At 44.4% G+C, this 20,533-nt stretch overlaps 1 protein-coding gene across 5 annotated transcripts in view; it reads right to left on the bottom strand.

The window, feature by feature from the left end:
- The window catches only part of KIF2A (kinesin family member 2A), a 107,151-nt gene that overhangs the window by 8,874 nt on the left and 77,744 nt on the right, over positions 1 to 20,533 (bottom strand). For 3 of the 5 annotated variants that reach the window (XM_019495957.2, XM_019495959.2, XM_019495958.2), the window contains 3 exons: positions 10,516 to 10,583; positions 6,186 to 6,299; positions 3,557 to 3,707 (listed from right to left, as the gene is read on the bottom strand). In XM_019495957.2, coding sequence (XP_019351502.1) covers positions 3,557 to 3,707; positions 6,186 to 6,299; positions 10,516 to 10,583 — 333 coding nt within the window. The remainder of the gene's footprint in view (positions 1 to 3,556; positions 3,708 to 6,185; positions 6,300 to 10,515; positions 10,584 to 20,533) is intronic. The other 2 variants (XM_006263746.4, XM_006263745.4) reach the window with 1 other exon arrangement.

The raw sequence follows: 20,533 nt of genomic DNA on the forward strand, positions 1-20,533 counted from the left end.
TTCCATTATGGACCATACATGATAGGAGGCTGCTCAGCCCTGTGGCTCCACTCCTCCTCCCAGCCCCAACTCAAGGGCCGCGTCTATACAAGATGCTACTGCACAGTAGCATCAGAAAAAAAAAACATGCAAGGAAGCTACTGTGAGTAACGTGAGCTACTGCAGAGTCATTTTAATACTTGGCTATGCAAGTACTAAATGACTATGTATTAACAACCACGTAGTCCACTGCTCGTGTAGATGTGGCCGGGGGTGGGGAGCAGAGCAGAGTAAATTTGTGCTATCATTACCTCAGGTGCTGAGAGCACCTCACTGTGTTCCTGGTTTCCAATAGCCAGGGCGCTAGGACTGTTCATTGATAATTTTCTATTGCTGGAGAGAGTGGGAGTGGGATAAGGGGAAGAGGAAAGAGTGCTGCATTGTGGGATGCCTGGAGGACCAATCAGCCTCTTGTCAATCTTACAGCATACAAATGTAACACGGAATGCTGCAAAATGCAATGGAGAAAACAACACTGGCTTCCTCCTGGGTCACTTTTGTCACACACTGGCCATTTCTAGAGTTTTAATGGGACACGTGCATCTGACACTTGCCTTCTGAAACATTTCAAAGGCATTTGTTACATCTGTCTACAACCCAAAATTGCTTTATTTGCATTAGTAAGTAAATGGACAGGTAGGAAAGGAGAAAGTGTGACAGCTCTGTATTAAATGTTTTAATTATAGCCAGTTCCTATTAAAGCCTCTAGAATATGTTTTTTTAATGAACTAGCTACACTTTCAAACAAAGAAAAAGTTCTGCACAAAAATGGTATTTAAATAGAGCGATTGCACAGGGGGGAGTAACAAAAATCCTTAAACTTAATCCTATCAAGTATCTCTTAGAGATCTGGAAGAGAAGGAAAATGCTAATTAAATAAAAAGATAGCGAGGTAGGAGATATAGCCAATCCTAGGGAGAGCACTACAGAATCTTGAGAAAGTTCAAGCAGAAACCCACAGACTTCTCTCTCAGTGCATCCACCTTCATCACTTCCACAAAGTGGGGTTTAATTTTCTCTCTCAGTTAAAGCAGCGGGTATGAGATCTGTCAATCAGCAGATTGACAGATGGACCCAGAGGGTAGTAATTGATGGAAGTCACTCATCGTGGTGTCCTGTGACCAGTGGGGTCCCCCAGGGCTCTGTCCTTGGACCCATACTGTTCAACATCTTCATTAATGATGTGGACACTGGAGTCAGAAGCGGACTGGCCACGTTCGCAGATGACACCAAACTTTGGGGCAAAGCATCCACACCAGAAGACAGGCAGATGATCCAGGCTGACCTGGACAGGCTCAGCAAGTGGGCGGATGAGAATCTGATGGTGTTCAACGCCGATAAATGCAAGGTTCTCCACCTTGGGAAAAAAAACATGCAGCATCCTTATAGGCTCGGCAGTGCTATGTTGGCTAGCACTATGGAAGAAAGAGACTTGGGGGTCATCACTGACCGCAAGATGAACATGAGCCTGCAATGCGATGCTGTGGCTAGTAAAGGGACCAAAACGCTGGCTTGCATCCATAGATGCTTCTCAAGCAAATCCCGGGACGTCATTCTCCCCCTGTACTCGGCCTTAGTGAGGCCGCAGCTGGAGTACTGCGTCCAGTTTTGGGCTCCACAATTCAAAAAGGATGTGGAGAAGCTTGAGAGAGTCCAGAGAAGAGCCACGCGCATGATCAGAGGTCAGGGAAGCAGACCCTACGATGACAGGCTGAGAGCCCTGGGGCTCTTTAGCCTGGAAAAGCGCAGGCTCAGGGGTGATCTGATGGCCACCTACAAGTTAATCAGGGGTGACCACCAGTATCTGGGGGAACATTTGTTCACCAGAGCACCCCAAGGGATGACGAGGTCGAATGGTCACAAACTACTACAAGATTGTTTCAGGCTGGACATAAGGAAGAATTTCTTTACTGTCCGAGCCCCCAAGGTCTAGAACAGCCTGCCACCGGAGGTTGTTCAAGCGCCTTCACTGAACATCTTCAAGATGAAACTGAATGCTTATCTTGCTGGGATCCTATGACCCCAGCTGACTTCCTGCCCTTTGGGCGGGGGGCTGGACTCGATGATCTTCCGAGGTCCCTTCCAGCCCTAATGTCTATGAGATAAGAGACCATCTACCCAGGAGTCTACTTCTGCTGTGTTCTTTACCAAATGCAGGTGTCCAAGTCAAGGGAGTCACTCCTGCCAGCACTGGCATGACCAGTTGCTGAAGACAGGCCAACAGGCATAGGCTGCCTCCTGGGAGCAGAAGGTACAGCACTACCTTGCCCAGCAAGGCTATAAGGCATAATTCCCAAAGCCCACAGCTTTTTGCCTCTACCTCAGGTGCAGGAGGACTACCAACAAGTCCTTTTGCACTGAACAGACTTCTGCTGAAGAACACAGACCAATCCTACCTAGGAGAAGCAAATATGTGCTAAATTAAACCTTGTCTACGCTTAGAAATTCAGCAGAACAGCAATTCTGGAAAGCACTCCCCATTATTTACAGCTGGCTCACTGAGCTAACAGCTACATTTCCATCAACTGGTAAAAGCGGGGCAGAGTGTGAAACCAACAAAACAACCAAGTCTGCACAGAAGAGCTGGTATGCTAAATACTGAGTAAGCAATGATGTTTTTACCATGGAGGTCCACAGGGACAGCAAATGGCTAGTGCTACCTGTGCAAGAAAAACACCTGCCTAGATTAGCCATAGGCATGTCCAGTGATAGGGATTTACAATCCCCATGTGGACAGAAAAGAGTGCCCACGTGAGGTCTTATACTGCAGTAGTAATTGTAATTATTCTGAAATAGCTGTATTTAGCCAATTTACCAAACTAGTAAGTCCTTTGAATTATTTCAATTATTCTCCGTCTTTGAGCTAAAGAACAAATACAAGGGGTCTAGAAATTGCCTGTAACTACAAATAAAAGGCATACTGAGCTGGCTCGGTTTCTTGGAGAAACAGTCAAGCTCCAAATTCCCACTTCCAGCTGCAGACCAAAAAGGAAACCTAACTATAGAGAAATACAGGAATACATCAGAATAAGGTTAAACATAAAAAAACCTGCTAGAAAACCTTGGGAAAAGTCACTTGAAATAGATAATACATGAAAGGGAAATATTTAAATGAGTAACTTAGAACCCTAAAACTGGAGGAAAAAAAAAGGATGAGCTTCATACAATGCTGCCAGTTTCCTTATACAGAGATGAAGATGCATCAGAAAGGGAAAAAAAAAAACCTAGGCAAGAGGAACCAATCGATCTCCAAATAAAAGAGAGAACTAAGAGGTCTTTATCAATAAGAAAAAGAGAAAGTAAAAAAAGGCAAAATCTAAAACAAAATCTTTGGCAAAAGTTCATTTTAACAATAGGAAAAAGTTAATCAGCAACTTAATTCACAAGTTTTATTATCTTTAATGAAGTAGCTAGTAAGCCTATAGGAATCTTTACCCAGGACCTCATCTACTGTTGAACGCAAAATTATTTTGTATGAGTCTGTGAAAATACGTAAGAAATTCTGGAAGGTACTCACATTTTGTTCACAAAGTAGTTTGAGATCATCTCTCTGAGGTGAGCTCCCTACACCCCACTGTGTCTCTAGATCATCAATCTGATTTGGAGCATGGTGTATGATTGGACGAATGTCTCCTGCCGCACTAGAATCCACTGTTAATTCCTTTACTCTATGATCAGAAAATAAGATTCCATATTTCGATTATAATATTCTATATCAAATGGCAAAAAACCCTTAATGCAATTTATACTTATACATAATTTTATTTATTTAGTTGATGATGTCAACTTTACAAACACAATGGGATTTTAATGACAAAAAGGGACCATTTTTGGTTCCTAGATGCTTATGATCATCTACTCTGACTTCCTATATGTATAATTTCACCTACTATAAATCATGACCAATAACTTATCATTACCTTAAAACTGAGACACCTACTCTTGATTTAAAATGGTGGTGTATCTAAAAAAAACTCTCTCAACATTTTAACAATTAAAAAGTCAACAATAGTTATAAATTGCTAATTTAAAGACAGACAAAATGAACAAAATCAGACAAGTACATTTTTCTGCGTACATGTCATGGTAGATTTGTACCTTATAGACTAATTTAAACATATACCATATTTACTCAAATACAAGACAAGGTCTGCCCCCCCCCATAATTGGCATGGAGTAAAAAAAAAAGCGCCTCATCTTACTTTCACATACAAGGAAACCTGAATAAATATACTATCAATAAACAGCTGCCCAAAGCAACAAGTGCTCAGTAATGGAAACCAACACTGAAGTTGATTAAACACTGAGCATGACTATAAAACACATGGCCAAAATTGGGCAAACATACTATTGGGAACCTATGACACAGGTGAGTGAGTGCAGACCATGTGAATAAGATAGATGGGAGTGCCTGTTGTACATAGCCCATCTCAGAGCCGACCTTTTACCCAAGTCATGGTGAGCCACTACACTGAATACATTTTTATTTCCTCTTCACTACCACAGCTGAGCTGTGCCTTTCTTTCTCATTTCCAATCATTCCTGTTTCTTCACCTGCCTTAAATGTCTGCTAAACATCACCAAATGGGGCCCCAAACAGTTCACCCAGAATCCCTCTGTTCCCCTTCTCTCAGCCTATCATATAAGATTAGTGTGGTCCCACCTTCCCTGAGGTGAAGGCAGAGCTGCGCCTCATCTGTATATACATTTTTAGAGGATTCCAGGAGTCATGACAAGAACACCCGTCATAAGTGGGGGGCTAATTAGTACATGGATCTTTTGCGGGGAGATATCTGGGACAGACGCACATACTGAGCAGTGCTGAACTGTGAGGTTATCATGGCTTGAAATGTTGTTGACTCTCCTGGGTCCCAGGACAATGACCTACATGGTAAATCATGAGCCCTTTGGTTTTGGACTAATGCCATGTATAGAGTTTGTACTAAACATAAGTAGGTATAAAAGTGATGCTTAAAAGTATGTTTAGGGGATACCTGTGCTAAAACTTGCAACAGCTCCAAAAAGGATGAACTGCATCAGTTCTGGTTAAACTCAGTCTATGGGTACCCGTAATAATGTGCCTTTATGCAAATTACTACAGGTATGCTTATTTCAAGGTCAGTGTTTTCAAATTTGCCCTTCATTTCCATGTGCTCAGGGAGTGCAGGGTGTAAAGGCTGCCAGGGCAGGGCTGTCCCTGGGGCGGGTATATCAGGGCAACCTCCCCAGGCCCTGCGCTTTGGGGCTTCATATCTGGCCATTCGGCACCCCCTGCCACCAAATCCACCACGTCCGGCAATTCACCACCCCTCTCCCTCCCCCCCCCACCTCCCTCCCCACCAGCTTCCCCACATACACCGCTTTACTCCAGGCCCCACACCCTGCTTGGATTGTCTCTGTGCATGAAGAACAAGCTGTGGTAAGCAGAGAACAAGGGGGCCAACCTGAACTCCCAGATTTATGTTCCCTACTGTAGCAGTGGGAAGGGGACAAATTGAGGCAAACCTCCAAGAGTGTTAGATTCTACACCTGGAAGATTATAAACACAAATTATAAACTTTCCTATATAAGATCTTATTATTGGGTGTCATAATTATATTCAGGGTCATCTTATATTCGAGTAAATATGGGGGATGTATGTATCTATATATAAGGTCAGAAAAGCTTATGCTGATCTCATATATAGAGCTCTAGATCTAGTAGAATAGAAAAGCATAAGCTTTTCTGAGCTAGTGTTCACGTCATCAAATGTTTTGAAAGGATGTGCACAGAGCCTTTTTTATTGTTTTATGGTAACAAATCTTCCAATATGTTTTTATTCACTGAATTATGGAACGGCAACAAGGTCAAAATAAAACATAGATTTAAGAACCAATCCACTAAGTCTACAAAGATGACATCATCATTTTTATGTATGAGGGGAAATAAGCAAGCCTGGGTACAAAATATACAAATGTTTAAAAAAGTAAATGAATTAAAATTGGGAAGATGATTGCAGACCATGCAGTATCATCACCTGTCAAACAGAATGAAAAATAAAGTATGTGATGACTCAAGGGGAGGGAAATAAGTGAAGATTTGATTTATAAAATTACAGTTGAACAAAAAAACTTGAAAAAAAATTCCATGTAAAGAATGAAGTAGACCTGGTGATCGAAGGAGAAAAGTCGTCATACTCATAGGAAGGAGAGAGATCAGAGCGACTGCCACTACCCTGTGAGAAGGGAATATCCGAAGGACTAATTCCAAATTCCTTTACTCTGCAGCAGCAAGATACAGCAGCAAATTAAAATAAAAGGTTCTTGTAAAGACAATGACAATTACAACTTTTCATTTAGCACTCTCCTACATATTAAAGCACACACACAAATAAAGCAGTCTGATTTAAAACTAACACACAATTATGAGACGCAATGCAAGATATTCAGACCTTCTTCAAACTTGAGTTGCAACCATATTTTTGAGAAAATTCAGTAAGCCAAATTTTGATCTTTAAAGCAGTGTAAATCTAACAACTCCTGTCTGTAGCTGAGCTACGCTGGGCTTATGTTGGTATAATGAATAGAATTTGTCCCAAATTCACAGTACACTAAAGCATTACTTTCAAAATATCAAGTTACTGCAGCTATAATTATTTAAATAACATACTTCTTAGTTTTAAGTGCATCTTAAGCCATGAATACAGTACTGTACAGTCTGTGTATAACTTATAAATTACTTTTTGTAGATGCTACGCATAGGTTGATATGAAAATGGTATATTACTAAAAGGAAGTTGAGAGCTAAAATACTAAGGAGAACATAGGCTTTAAATACATGGACAAATTCTAAAAGTACTAAGTATCTACCAAACTAGTTGGTATTTCTGCATCATATACAAAGCCTTCTTAAAAAGCAAGTCTAGATTCTAAAGGAAGCTTGTTGCAGACATTATTAAAACACAAATCATGCACATGCTTGCAGTGTATTTTTTTTCCACAGAATGTAACAGCATTACAGGGAACAGAACTGTTTTCAGCTAGGCTGAATATGGATGTTCCATTTCTACCAAAAGAAATTTCTTTCAGTAAACAAACAGCCAGGGATCTGGACTGCACAGACGTTTCTCCAGCCCCAGCCTATGGATGGAGACCTCCAAAGGTGAGCACTTTGGCAGCTGCTAAAAAGCAGGAGCTGCCAAAGATCGTTTGGGGAAGGTTCCAGCCCTGGGAGAATGTCCTCTCCCTTTCCAACAATCAGCAGATTGTGAGAAGGGGACACTCTGCCATGGTGGCAAACCTCCCCATTCTCACCTGCACTAGAGCAGCCCCACCCCTTGGGCTCTTCAGGGCCAAATCAGAGGAGTGGTGGGAGAGGGGGAGGACTAAGCTGCTAGGGTAAGGTGCTGAGAGTTTTGTAGCAGGGGTGCAGCAGCCTGCTTCACCCCAGGCTGTTCTGGGCTGACCCATAGCAGTGCAGGGCAACAGCAGCCTGCCTCCAGCTCAGTTGGGTGGTGCAAGTGACAACAGAAAGCCAGAGGGACTACGAGCTGGGCTTCTTCACACCCGGCTCTTGGCCCCTCCAGTTTTTAAAGTCATCCCCACTGTTTACCTTAGCAGCATGAACAGTGATTTAAATGCTGGAGGGGCTAGGAGAAGGACTCAGGGAAAGACCCCTGGCAGCCCAGTCCTGCCAGTTTTCCCCTGGCCAACCTGCCAAGCAAGGGGAAACCAGAGGAAGTTGGCAAAGCCTGCCAACCAGGTATTGTTCAGTTTGTGGAAGAAGCAGGGAATGGTTGTTACTGTTCCTCATATCTCCCAATGCATGGGAAGCGTATTACCCCAGTCTCAGGAAGGCAAGTAGCCCTTCCTTCAGCTCCACTCCTTCCAGTTTCCCCTAGCTTAACTTCTCTGGGGAAGTGTGCAGAGTTCAGCCTCCCAGGATGATTTACCCTGGTTATTCTCGGATTATTTTTCTTCAGGAGCTGCCAGTTTTGCTCTGGAAGAAAAAGCCTTAACATCTGCACACTTTATTTCTATGGGAAGAGGAGTGATTCTCCAGGTAGAAACTGAGCATCGGTATGTAGCCTTAATATTTTAACAGTTTTGAAATCACACATCAAACTGATTCATTATGAAAAAAAAGATACTAAAGGATATTGCTGAATATCGACTTCAGAGGTCTTGTTCCAACATTAATATAAACTACCCTCACTATTCGCAGGTTCAGCATTTGTGGTTTCAAATGTTTGCAAATGCCGAACCCGCACCTTAAATACACTTGAAGGAGTTCCTCGGGAATTTTACGCTTGCCGCCGCCAGGCTCTCGCTGTCGCCAGTGCAGCGTGCCCACCCCCAGCAGCTGGGGGCACCACGTTCATGAACGCAATACCTTATTCAGTGGATTTTGCCATTCATGGGGATCTCAAGAACATAGCCCCCACAAATGGCAAGGGTCACCTGTATACTAACCTTCACAGTTAACAGACAATAGATTTGTGTTGTTTTAAAACTCTAGAAAGTACTAGGGGTGCACCAATAAAAATTTTCCTGGCTTATACCCATAGCCGATTATTAACCAGACACATTAGTCGATACCAACTGGATAGCCAATTTAAGAGGAATGCAGCCGGGCACCTTGGAGAGCAGCATCCTGCCTGCCAGTAAGTCTGCAGGGGAAAAACGGGTGTGGGGGAGGACAAATCGAAGCCCCCACAATGAAAGATTCAGTGGGGCAGGGGCTGCCCAGTCAGGCAGTGAATGTGACCCTGGGGCTGGGAGCGGGACCCTGCCACTGCATGCACCCCTGGATGGGGCATGTACCCCCCCCCCCCCCAATTTGTGCATGGGGTGGAGGCAAGCTGCCCACTGTGGGCTCGAGGCCAGGGGCTGCACTGGCCTCTTGGTGCAGGATCTGAGCCAAGGCCAGGCTCAGGGTGGGTGGTGGTAGCGCTGGGAGGGGTGGCTATAGCCCCCCCAAACCGCCTCTAGCACTGCCCCTGCTCAGGGCACTCCAGGCAAAACAGAGTGCCCCAAGCAGGGGTGGCGCTAGAGGGGCTTTGGAGGGCTATAGCCAACCCTCCCAGTGCCACTGCCGTCCCTTCCCGCCCACCCACCCCAGTGCCACTGCCCCACTTCCTCCCTCATCATGGGGGCCTCAAACTGCTCTCCCACCCCTTCCTCCCCCCATGCTCTTTCCCTCCCCACAAACTTACCAGCTGGACACTGCTCTCCAAGCTGCCAGGCTGCATTCCTGGCCGCATGCATGCTGAGGCTGCATGCATACACACAGCATTTAAATCGGTAACATCACTGGCCAAAAAAAGCTGATGACCAATAATGTTAATTTTCCTTTTATCGGTGCCAATACGATATGCGACTGATATATCAGTGCACCTCTAAACATTTTTACGCATCTTATCAATCTCTGACTACCTGTGGTATGTTTCACACACTACTTCATGGCCATCCAAAATACTCCAAGGCCTTACTCCAGGCAACAACAGACCACATCTTTATTTGGTATTTAAGTTAAGGAATGCACTTAAAATGCACTTAAAATTGACAGATATCTTGTAAGACATTGCTTACTTCAAAAAAGTTAAGAATGGGGAGTAAAACAACAGTCCAAGCTAAGGTGTTCCCATGAACATGTCAAGGCCAAATATGCATTTTTCAACGGCACAGACTTTCCCAAATACTGGATAGCACTTCTTGAAACTTGCTATTCGTAGAGGTTCTAGGTTAGAGACTCTAGGTTTTAGTAGAAAAATCCTGACCAGCTCTAGTCTTGTACTTAAATCCCAAATGAAAGTTGCCCAACAAGAACTACAGTACATCCTCCATTATCCATACCCATTTGTAAAGCATCTGCTGAACAGCTGTTCAGATTTCTGACTGAATTCAGAAAATTGAAAGTTACAAATTACTACATCAGACTGAAGAACAGAGATATAATATTATATTAAATACAATTTAAAAAGGAGAACACAACAGTTAAAAGTTAGTAAAAAAAATATCACTGGTAAGGTAAATGAAGAAGTTTGTGTATTCAGCAGTACTGTGCATAAAATGACACAGTGGTCTCCATCCAACTCCTAGTGGATAAATATGCACATTACAAAAAACCATCTCAGAAGAAGCTCCAAAAGAATCTAAATGGAAAATGAACTGGCCTTTTCACTCTAGGAGACAATATCTCACAACAGGCCAATTCATTTTGCCCCTACCAGGGACTTTACACACTGTTGCTGAACTTGTCTATAGATAAAAACCAGAATCCAGTTTCCAGTGCCTTAATCTACTGTTTTGGAAAAGTGACATACTAACTTTAAAAAAATATAAATGCTTAGAACAGTCTCTGGACTGTAATTTGCAGAGAAATGCAACTGCACTAAAACTATTAGAAAATACCTAAAATAATTATGCCTCCCATAGCATCATTATTGCACAATTCAGAAATGTAGCAAAACTGATTACAAACTAAACATTTCCCATACCTATTTGCGTATCTCAGTGTATTTAGAGTGTTTTCACATGAGGCCATCCCTGGAGAAATAGTAGCAATCTAAGGGGAAAAAAAACAAGTTAACAAACCCTTTTGTAGAAAGCACAACACTGTAGAATATAACAAGTTTACTTTGTACCTCAGATTTTATTTAAGCAATACTGTTAAGCACTAAATACAAATAAGATTAAGAATATAATCCTCATTATACATTAATATATGAATAAACAGAGTTCCTGTCAAGTCAAGGCTCCATTTTTTTAAATGACTCCAAACACAAATCACAGTGGGAAATTTTATCCAATTTCCCCTCAATTGTCCAAAGAAGCCGTTTGCTGTAGAAAAGACTCGGATAAGAAAGGAAATAGGAGATCCATAAACAAAATAAGTATTGGATCTAACATTAGTTAACAGATTTCCCTCATCTTTCCAATTTTCTGAGAACTTCAGTATATCTACATGCTGATTTAGGCAATTCTTTTGGCTCCAATTCAGGACAGCTCTTAAGCATGATAAAAGTTAAGTATGTGCTTAAGTGTTCTACTGAACAGGGATGATTTTCTGATTAATTTTTTTTCTGCAGATAAGTTTAAACTGCTTAGTACGGGAGTGGGCAAAATACAGCCTGCAGGCTGGATCCAGCCCACCAGGCAATTCCATCTGGTCTGCAGGCAGGCACCCACCAATTAATTATATCCCAGCTGCCCCTGCTGTGCTTCACATGGGGCTGAGCTCCACCCACTGCCACCAAGGCAGTGCACTGTGCTCCCACCCTTGCCCGTGGGAGGGCCCTGGTGCTGGCCAGCATGCACAACTTCTGCTGCTGCAGCCGCCCAGCAAACTGCTCAGCTTCCCCAGCCTCCAGCAGATCCTCCTCCTGTCCCTGCTGCAGCACTCCAGACAGCAGATAGGGAAGTGGTGGCAAACAGGAGGGAAAGTTGCAACTAGGCGGGACAGGGGGGTTAGCAGGGCCAAGGCGGGCAACAGGGGTGCAGAGCTCAGGTTAGCAGGAGCATGGGGGTCCCCGTGAATCACATGCAGCTCCTGGGATTTGGCCAGAGTCACACACCGCCGGGGGAAGAGCCCTGTGCAATGGAGCTGGCAGTTTGGCCCCACTCCCTACTGCCACATGCAGCTCTCGGGAACACCGGGGAGCCCCTTGTGATGGAGCCAGGCCAGCTCAGCCCCGCTTCCTGCCAAGTCCCAGAAGCTACACATTATGCAGGGAGTAGGGCCAGGCTGCAAGGTCCATCACGTGGGGCTCCCTCAGCTGCACATGGCTCCAGTGGAGTCCCAGGAGCTGCACAGAGTCATGGGGAGCCCTGCACAACAGAGCCAGCAGTCTGTCCAGCTGGCTTTCAAAGGGGCAGCCACAGACTTGTAATAACTGTTTTCTGGAGGGGCCCTGCAGGCCAGATCCAGCCTGCAGGCTGTATTTTGTCTGCCCCTGTGGTAGACAATAAAACTACAGGAAGAGCAAGGCTACAAGAAGTTGAAGGAATCCACTATCACATACCAAATGTAAACCTCCAATAGCAGTTTCTAAGAACAAAATATCTGTAGCATTGAACTAACCAAGATTGCTACATGCTTCTCTTTATGGGAACTAATTAACAAGATTTACAAGTTTGAAAATATTTTCAAACATGTTAACATGTAAAGGGTGTCCTCCCTGCCAGAACTGTCCCTAGGGATGTGCAGGGCAAGGGAGGAAGGGCGGTGAGCAGCCAGAGCGTGGAGCCAGCGGCACGCTGCAGCCGCAGTGGAGCTAGCAGCGTGTGGCGGCCGCAGCAGGGCCTGTACAACACTGTCCGCGGGGCCTAAGGTGGTCGCCCCAATTCATCCCCCTGAGGGATGGGTCTGCCCCCTGCACAACCTTTAATCAATTTGCAATTGAACTAGCCCTTGACTTGACTATTGCTCTTGTATTACAAGGGAGTTAAGCTACTAATTAAATTTTTTGCTTAACGCAGTACTCCATTACAACATTTCACTGGCCTAAATACTGAATAGTTCTTCTTCACATTTTTCAGTTTTAGAAACTACGGAGTTAAAAATACATCAGTATCTTTACTCGCATATACATAACAAGGTTTAACTCGGTTTAATAGTCTAGACCAGTAGCGCTCAACCTTTTGGCCATGGGCCAAAGGACTGGCATACAGCTGGCCTGTGGGGCAAATCAAGCCACGAGTGCCAGGGTTGGGCCCCATGCCACCTCTGCCTAGTCCCATACTGGGACCAGGCCCCATGCCGCCTGAAATCAACTCCATACTGCCCTATGATTGTGTTGCCCCAATCAGACGGTACAGGGCCTTAATATCTGGCCTACAGGGCATCTCATGGGACTGTAATTCAGCAGCAAGAGCGCAGCAATTAACTGCCACTGCTCCCCCACCATCGAATTTTCAGACCTATGGGAGCTCTCCAAGCCAGATGACATGGCTCTGCAGGCCATATTTGGCCTGCAAGATGGGGGCTGAGCACCCTTGGTCTAGACTTTTTAGTTCATAACCAAACTTATCAGGAAGCACTGAACATATAAGCAACAATATTTAGGTATAACAACTTGAGCAGAAAATTACTTTTTATCTGAGGGGAGAGGGGGGAAATCAGTATCCCTCTTAAATACAGACATCTTCCCTGACTCTCTAGATCACACCTTTGAACTTTTGTTCTTAAACTAGAGACCTCACTGATCTACCCTGTAAAAGGAAAAGCAAACTAGAGGAGTTGTATTAGAGGAGCTATACAGTTGTGTTTCATATTTCCATCAGAAACAAAAGCCTGCAAGCATTTCTGAGATCCTATAGCTATAAATACCATATACCATAAATAAAAGAAGAGATCATGACATACAGTTAGTAAAACAGCCTTTGTAATATACAGGCTGGTGAAAAAGCAGATTCTCTGTGTAACATAGCGCCAAGGTGCCTTCTGAATATTTATAATGTATTCCAAACCTCAAGAGGAATAATTCACCAGCTGCTGCCTATTGTTGTTCTAGGTGAGCAAGCTACAATTTGACAATCAAGTCACAACAAACAAACAATGAGATCTCTACTAACAAGTATTTTTTAATATTTTAGAAGCAAGTCAACACTGTTATAAATGACACTGAACATTATTAGAGATTTTCTGCACACACTGTATCAGGGTCCTACTTCCAGGAGGAAGCTCCTCCTCAGTTGACGTTTCTCAAGCTTGCTCTTTTCTCAAAAAAATGAAGACAAAATCCACTATAACCTGTTCACTCTATTTTGCAGTGATATTCTATTTTACCCTTGGATACCAACCTTCCAGTAACTATGGATCATACCCTAAGTGTATACGTGCCCCATGCACGCAAGAGTAACTGCAACCTTTCCCTTGCTAATTTAGATTCCCAGATGGAGAGTGCTCATAAAAGGCCAGAACAGAGAGCAAACTGTGAGACCCACAGGGTCTACAATGACTTAAAGCAGCACAATTACTAAAAAAAAAAAAAAAAAGAATAATCACTTTTTCTTTTTTGACATGCATTTTGGTGGATCCCACTCTAGGTAAATGCTAGCCAACATCAATCTGGAAATTGGGACTGAGGATTCCTGATCGTCACTAAGCAAAGCAGTAATTTTTTCGTTTTTGCAGCCAGGTCAAGGACACAGTATTTAACAAGAACAAGGAGAATTACTGTATGGAGCTGCCTTGCAAGCAGAGGATGGAACTTGTATAGAAGTGGCGTCAGCTTTAATATATAGCAGGAGCTGTACATCAGCCAAAAGACAGCAAACTGATATGTAAGGCATAATCCAGTTTTGAAAATCTGCAAGAGGAAGGCTTATCTGTTTGAAGCAAGAGACAGCAAATAAAAACATAAGGAAGTAGTCTAACAAGGTCAGAGTAACAAGGCACTTAACACATCAAAAGCATTGGGTCTCTTTCCCAGTCAGTAACAGGTTAATCACCGTGTGGGTATGGGGAGAGAAAGGGAGAAATTGATAGTCAAATGAAAGTCTGACAACTTCAGATATAAAACTTGGAACGAGATCTTATCCTCACGTTCAAAATGTTGTGTAGGAAAAGCATCCATAACTATCACTGCTGCTTTTGGCTGACAACCCCTACCACTGTTCATATATATTAGCATACAGAACTCCTTCAGTGCAGATTCTCGCAAACAGATCAGAATGGTTAACTTGCTACCTCACTGCTTGTACAATTAGTTTATTAAATATGAAGTTTCATGTCTTTTTGAGAGAAATGTTCCTTATATTTGTAGATGGCCTAGTTGTATGCCTGAACCTACACCTGATGCATAAGTCAGCATCCTAGTATTTTTTTTATTCATTTAGCGAATGCAAACCTGCGAAGCCAAGCAACAGCCTCCTTGTTAGCTGAATTCAAAGTTATTAACCCACCTCTTAGTTTGTCGAGGGGGACACTCCTCAGTGATGTGCAGCATTATTTGCATCTCTCCACATGTGAACGATGGGTTAGCACTGAGGACCCGGGGCAAAGCCCGCAGCAACAGCCAGCCCTCACCACATGCACAGATCCCAGGGGCACACCCCCTCACGCTTGCCAGGAGTACACACAGCAGCAGGAGCTGCCCTTTCCCTGTCCCCCCCTGCCCCCCAAGCCACTCGTGGATCCGTCCCGTGCTCTGCCCCAGCTGGGCAGCACCTGTTGGTGCTCCTTTGCTTTGGTGCCCAGGACAGTCACCCCACTCCCCCCCCCCCCCCTTTTGCAACAGCACTGGTTGGCTGCACAGGGGTCTTGGCCTATCCTCAACCTGTTAAAGCACAAACCACTCTTGCTGTGATAGTTCAAAGCCAGCAGGTTGACAAGTGGGGATTGTCACAAGGAACTTGTTTGTGACCTCCTGTGATTCCCATTCCTTGATCCAGGGGTTTCTGCAAACAGATCCTGGTGAGGGAGGTTGCTCCATAAGGGGCGTCGTGAATGAAGGCGGGCCTTGGGTAGATTAAACAGGTCATCATAGAATGGTAGGTAAGGTGCAGTACAAATGGTTTCAACCAACTTTGGGTCATCAGATGATGAATGTGTGGGGAAGTGATATTTGCAAGGACAGGAAGCCAGGGAAGCGGAGTCGAGCGGACATTTCCAGTTATGATATGCCTGGTTGCATTCAGCTGAGTCTCAACAAGATGTGTATGTGATGACCTTTGCCAGACAGATAGTTTCATAGTTGGTAGGGTCAGAAGGGACCCGAGGAGATCATCTAGTCCAACCCCCTGCCGTGGCAGGAAAGAGTACTGGGGTCAAATGACCCCGGCCAGATGTTTGTCCAGCCTCCTTTTAAAGACCCCCAGGGTAGGAACCAGCACTTCTTTTGGAAGTTGGTTCCAGGTCCTAGCCACCCCGACAGTGAAATAGCGCTTCCTAATGTCTAGCCTGAAACTACCCTCCGCTAGCTTGTGTCCATTGTTTCTTACAACTCCCGGGACTGCTCGGGGGAACAGGGACTCTCCCAATGCCTGCTGGTCCCCCTTGACTAGTTTGCAGACTGCCAGTAAATCCCCTCTCAGCCTTCTCTTTTGGAGGCTGAACAGGTTCAGGTCCCTCAGCCTCTCCTCCTAGGGCCTGCCCTGCTGACCCCTGATCATCCAGGTGGCGCTCCTTTGGACCCTCTCCATATTGGCCACATCCCTCCTGAAGTGCGGCGCCCAGTACTGGATGCAGTACTCCAGCTGTGGCCTGACCAGTGCCGCATAGAGGGTGAGGATCACCTCCTTGGACCTGCTTGAGATGCATTTGTGGATGCACAACAAGGTACGGCTGGCCTTCCTGACCACGTCCCCACACTGTCAGCCCATGTTCATTGTGGCATCAATGACGACTCCAAGATCCTTTTCTGTCTCAACACTGGCGAGAAGGGAGTTCCCCAGCCTGTAGGTGTGCTGCTGGTTCTTCCTCCCCAGGTACATTACCCTGCACTTGTTAGTGTTGAACCCCATCCCGTTCTCTTCGGCCCACCCCTGTAACCTGTCTAGATCCGCTTGCAGCCTGTTCCTTCCTGCTAGCGTATCCACTTCACCCCACATCTTAGTGTCATCTGCGAACTTGAACAGGGTGCTTTCTACCCCCTCGCCCAAGTCACTGATGAAGATGTTGAACAGTGCAGCCTGAGGACCAAGCCCTGGGGAACCCCACTGCCCACATCCCTCCAGGTCGAATAACACTTGTCCACCACCACAATACTCTGCTGCTGAATATGACAGAACAAGAGCTAAAGACAGAAGTGTTGTGGCTGCAGCTCCCTACATTGATCCAGCAAGCTTGGCTAGCAAGTTGTTTCAGGACCGTTGCTGCTGTTTTCTTTAGGTGTTCCTGGAAAGTAAGGGTTCTGTCTAAAGACACTCCCAAGTATGTTGAGCAGGGATCATGCTTTGGTCTCTGACCACTCATACAAACATTCTGTTCTTTTTTGGCATTGGCATTGCGGAGATGGAATACACTGGATACAGTTTTGGCAGGACTCGGCATGAGCCGCCATGAGGTGCAGTAGTCTGCCAGCTTTGTCACATCTTTGTTCAGAGTCTGGTCCAATGTGCAGAAAGATGAAGCTTGAGTATCCTAGTAAAAGAGCACTACTGAGTGAACATTCTTGGTATCTAACCAGCAATCCAATGCCAATGGCATGCATGTAGGGATTACAACTGACATGATTATTCGATGCCTTTACCAAGCAATATGCACTGACCATACAAAGTCTTTTAACAAACAATCATGAAACCTGGCAAATGGCATCGCATACGTGCAAACTGACCTATGGCCTAGAAGTACGAGGTACAGTAACTGTCATAATCAGACCACCATCTAGAGTGAGAAATCTATCAACAGAAATATATGCTTTCACTAATACCATCTGTGATTGGGCAAGACACCTTTTCATAATCTATAATGAGATACAACTGTCTGAATAAGTGAAGAACAGAATTCTCAGCTGTGGCAAATTCTTGATGAGATTTGCCCTTGATCAGTCAATTACCTGAGATGGACAGATTCCCACTACCAGTCGATATTTTGTGAAGACTCTCAGTACTGTGAAAAGACCAAACAGAAGCACTTTGTACTGGTAGGGATTTGATCCCACTATGAAATCCAAGTTCTTCCTGAGCACATAGAAAGCTGATGAAAGCTAACATTACTATCCTGAGTTGGATAGTGAGTATACGTTTATTCAGTTCTCACATCTAAAATAGGACGAGGAATTAGAATAGACTTTGGGACAAACAAACAAAACAGAAAGCCTCTCCCCCTATACTCTAGAGCAGGGGTGTCAAACTCCCATAGGCTGAATCCAGATTGTATAGCTCCTCACAGGCTGGATCTGGATCCCCCTGCATCTGCAAGGCAAGTGGAATGGCATAAACTAGTGCTGGTTCCCAAACCATGGAGATTAACACACTAGTGGTTCATCCCTCCACCACTAACACACATCCCCAGCAGGGCTCCATACGCCAGAATTCAGCAGCGGGCCCTGCCCCCTCCACGACTCCAAGGCAGATCTGGCCCACAAGGCAGTATGCATCTTTGACATCCTTACTCTAGAGGAACCTTCTCAATGGCTTCTACATTAAGTAGGAGAGTAACTTTTTCAGTTGATTTTCCTAAGAAGGCCCTAAAAGAGAGATTTCATAGACATTAGGGCTGGAAGGGACCTCGGAAGATCATTGAGTCCAGCCCCCTGCCCGAAAGGCAGGAAGTCAGCTGGTGTCATAGGATCCCATCAAGATAAGCATCCAAATTTCTCCTCAAGGTGTTCAATGTAGGTGCTTGAGCCACCTCTGATGGCAGGCTATTCCAGACCTTGGGGGCTCAGACAGTGAAGAAATTCTTCCATATGTCCAGCCTGAAACAGTCTTGCAGGAGTTTATAACTGTTCAACCTTGTCATCCCTTGGGGCACTCTGATGAACATCGTTTCCCCAGATAGGAAAGAACTATGGGTAGGGACTGAAATGGGACGTAATATCCACAGAAAGAATTTCAGGCACATATCTACCCTACTTACATGAATTCAAGGCAACCCTGAATTTAAGACAACCCCCCCAATAATTAGATTATACAAGAAAAATTGCTTTGAACTTGATACCAAGACGAGGTTAATTGGTATTAAATACTACAAAATGAGGTTTCTCCCCATTTAATAATTGACTAAATACAGTAGGTGTTAACAAGAACTTTCTGATTAAAATCTTCCATAGGTACCAAAAGATGAAGGTGACTCCCAAGTCATTTGAGGATGCCTGGAAACAAGTAGTGTGACCAGCAGCCAAAGGGGATAGTTTCCTCCAAGAAATCTCTAGTTTTTTTCCTATACAGATATTCAGAAATATGTTTGTGGTTATGGAAGGATATTTGCTACACTGGTTGTCCCCATCACAGTTGGGAGTTTAGGCACCCAAAAATAGTATGCAGCCCTGGAAGCTTTGCAGAAGTGCATTGCACTGTCCACACAAAAACTGAACAGTTCTGTATCTTCAAATAAGAAGTCCTCAATTTTGTTCTTTGTTGCTTTAAGAATACTGGATACTTAACAGACATGAAGCATGCTGCCATAATGCTGACTAGGAATGTAGCCACCAAATCAGATGCATATATGGCATGTGTGGCAATATTTTTTATGCTATCTGTTGCTCTGTAATAATGTGATGCAACTCCTGTGGAAGCTCAGGTACAAGTGAAACTAGTCTATCCCAAAAAAAGATCTACTAATTGGCAGTGAATAGTGAAAAACAGGCCTTTCCCACAAATAGAGTAAATCTTCAAAGTTGAAGATTTCTACTCTTTCAAATCAGAATTTGAAAGAATAGAACAAGCCATTACAAATTAAAGTAAAACAAAAACAAAACTAAATTAAATTTAAAAAAACAGGAAAGTGATAATTTAATGGAAATTAACCACAAGTCATTATTCCACTACAAGATGATTTAATTAAAGGAAAGCAGAAAAATGCCACTAGTTCCATCACACTGCAATGGGCAGTAAGCTGATACTAAGCAACAGGTGCAGCTGCTCTCATCTTTAGATCCTTCGGGACAGCAACACAAGGACATACGCAGTTTAAGACATGCTGCTATTCAAAGAATTGAACTCTCAGTCACAGGACACGCAAGCACAAAGCAAAATGCGCACAGACACATTCTTAAAGAGCCACACTTTTTATTTTTGTCTTACTTTGAAAAACAAACAAACAAGCAAACATTCAGACCAAAATTAACAGTTTAAATATTTAACTTTTTACTTGGTACAATACAGTTCTTAGTGTAGAGGAAGCACTTTCCTAAAACAGGCACAAACTGTCTAATACATGTCAAGTCCCAAGTACTGTCTGAATCCTACTCTCCTTGCTGTGCTCAAAGCTGATACATGGGAGATGCAAGAGTTGAAACTGGGTGGTGCCGGATACCTGCCATTTCAAACCTCATAAATCCAGCATGCTTGGGACTGAGCACCTGGCTGCCAAAGTGCTGGATTTCTGAGAATTCCCGATTTTTAAAACCCAGATTTATTAGGTTATACTGTACTATGCCTAGCCAAACAGCGCTGCCGGTGCCGCTCGCAGTAGATGAGGCCACACCAGCTAAGCGCCAAGCCCAACCCTGTCCCCTGCAAAGCAGTGCTGAATTCAGTGCCACTCACAGCAGACAGGGCCAGGCTCAGCACTCAGCTGGCATGGCCCTATCCCCTGTGAGCGGCACCGACAGCACTGTCTGCAGGGGATGGGACCACATCAACTGAGCACTGAGCCCAGCCCCGTCCCCTGAGAGCAGCACCGGGCTTGGCGCTACTCACAGGGATGGGGATGGTGATGGGCTCGGCACTCAGCTGGCACGGCCCCATCCCCCGCGAACAGCGCTGGTATGGTGTACAAGTCAAGTTCGGTTTTTAAGATACACAAAATTGGGTTCAAAACCCAACTTATACACCACGAAATACAGTGCACCTGAATAGTTATCCCAGGTTTGCATCACTGAACTGATGGTAGAAAACTGGCAGTGC

The sequence above is a fragment of the Alligator mississippiensis genome, chromosome 3 (assembly GCF_030867095.1).
Source record: "Alligator mississippiensis isolate rAllMis1 chromosome 3, rAllMis1, whole genome shotgun sequence".
NCBI lineage: Eukaryota > Metazoa > Chordata > Crocodylia > Alligatoridae > Alligator > Alligator mississippiensis.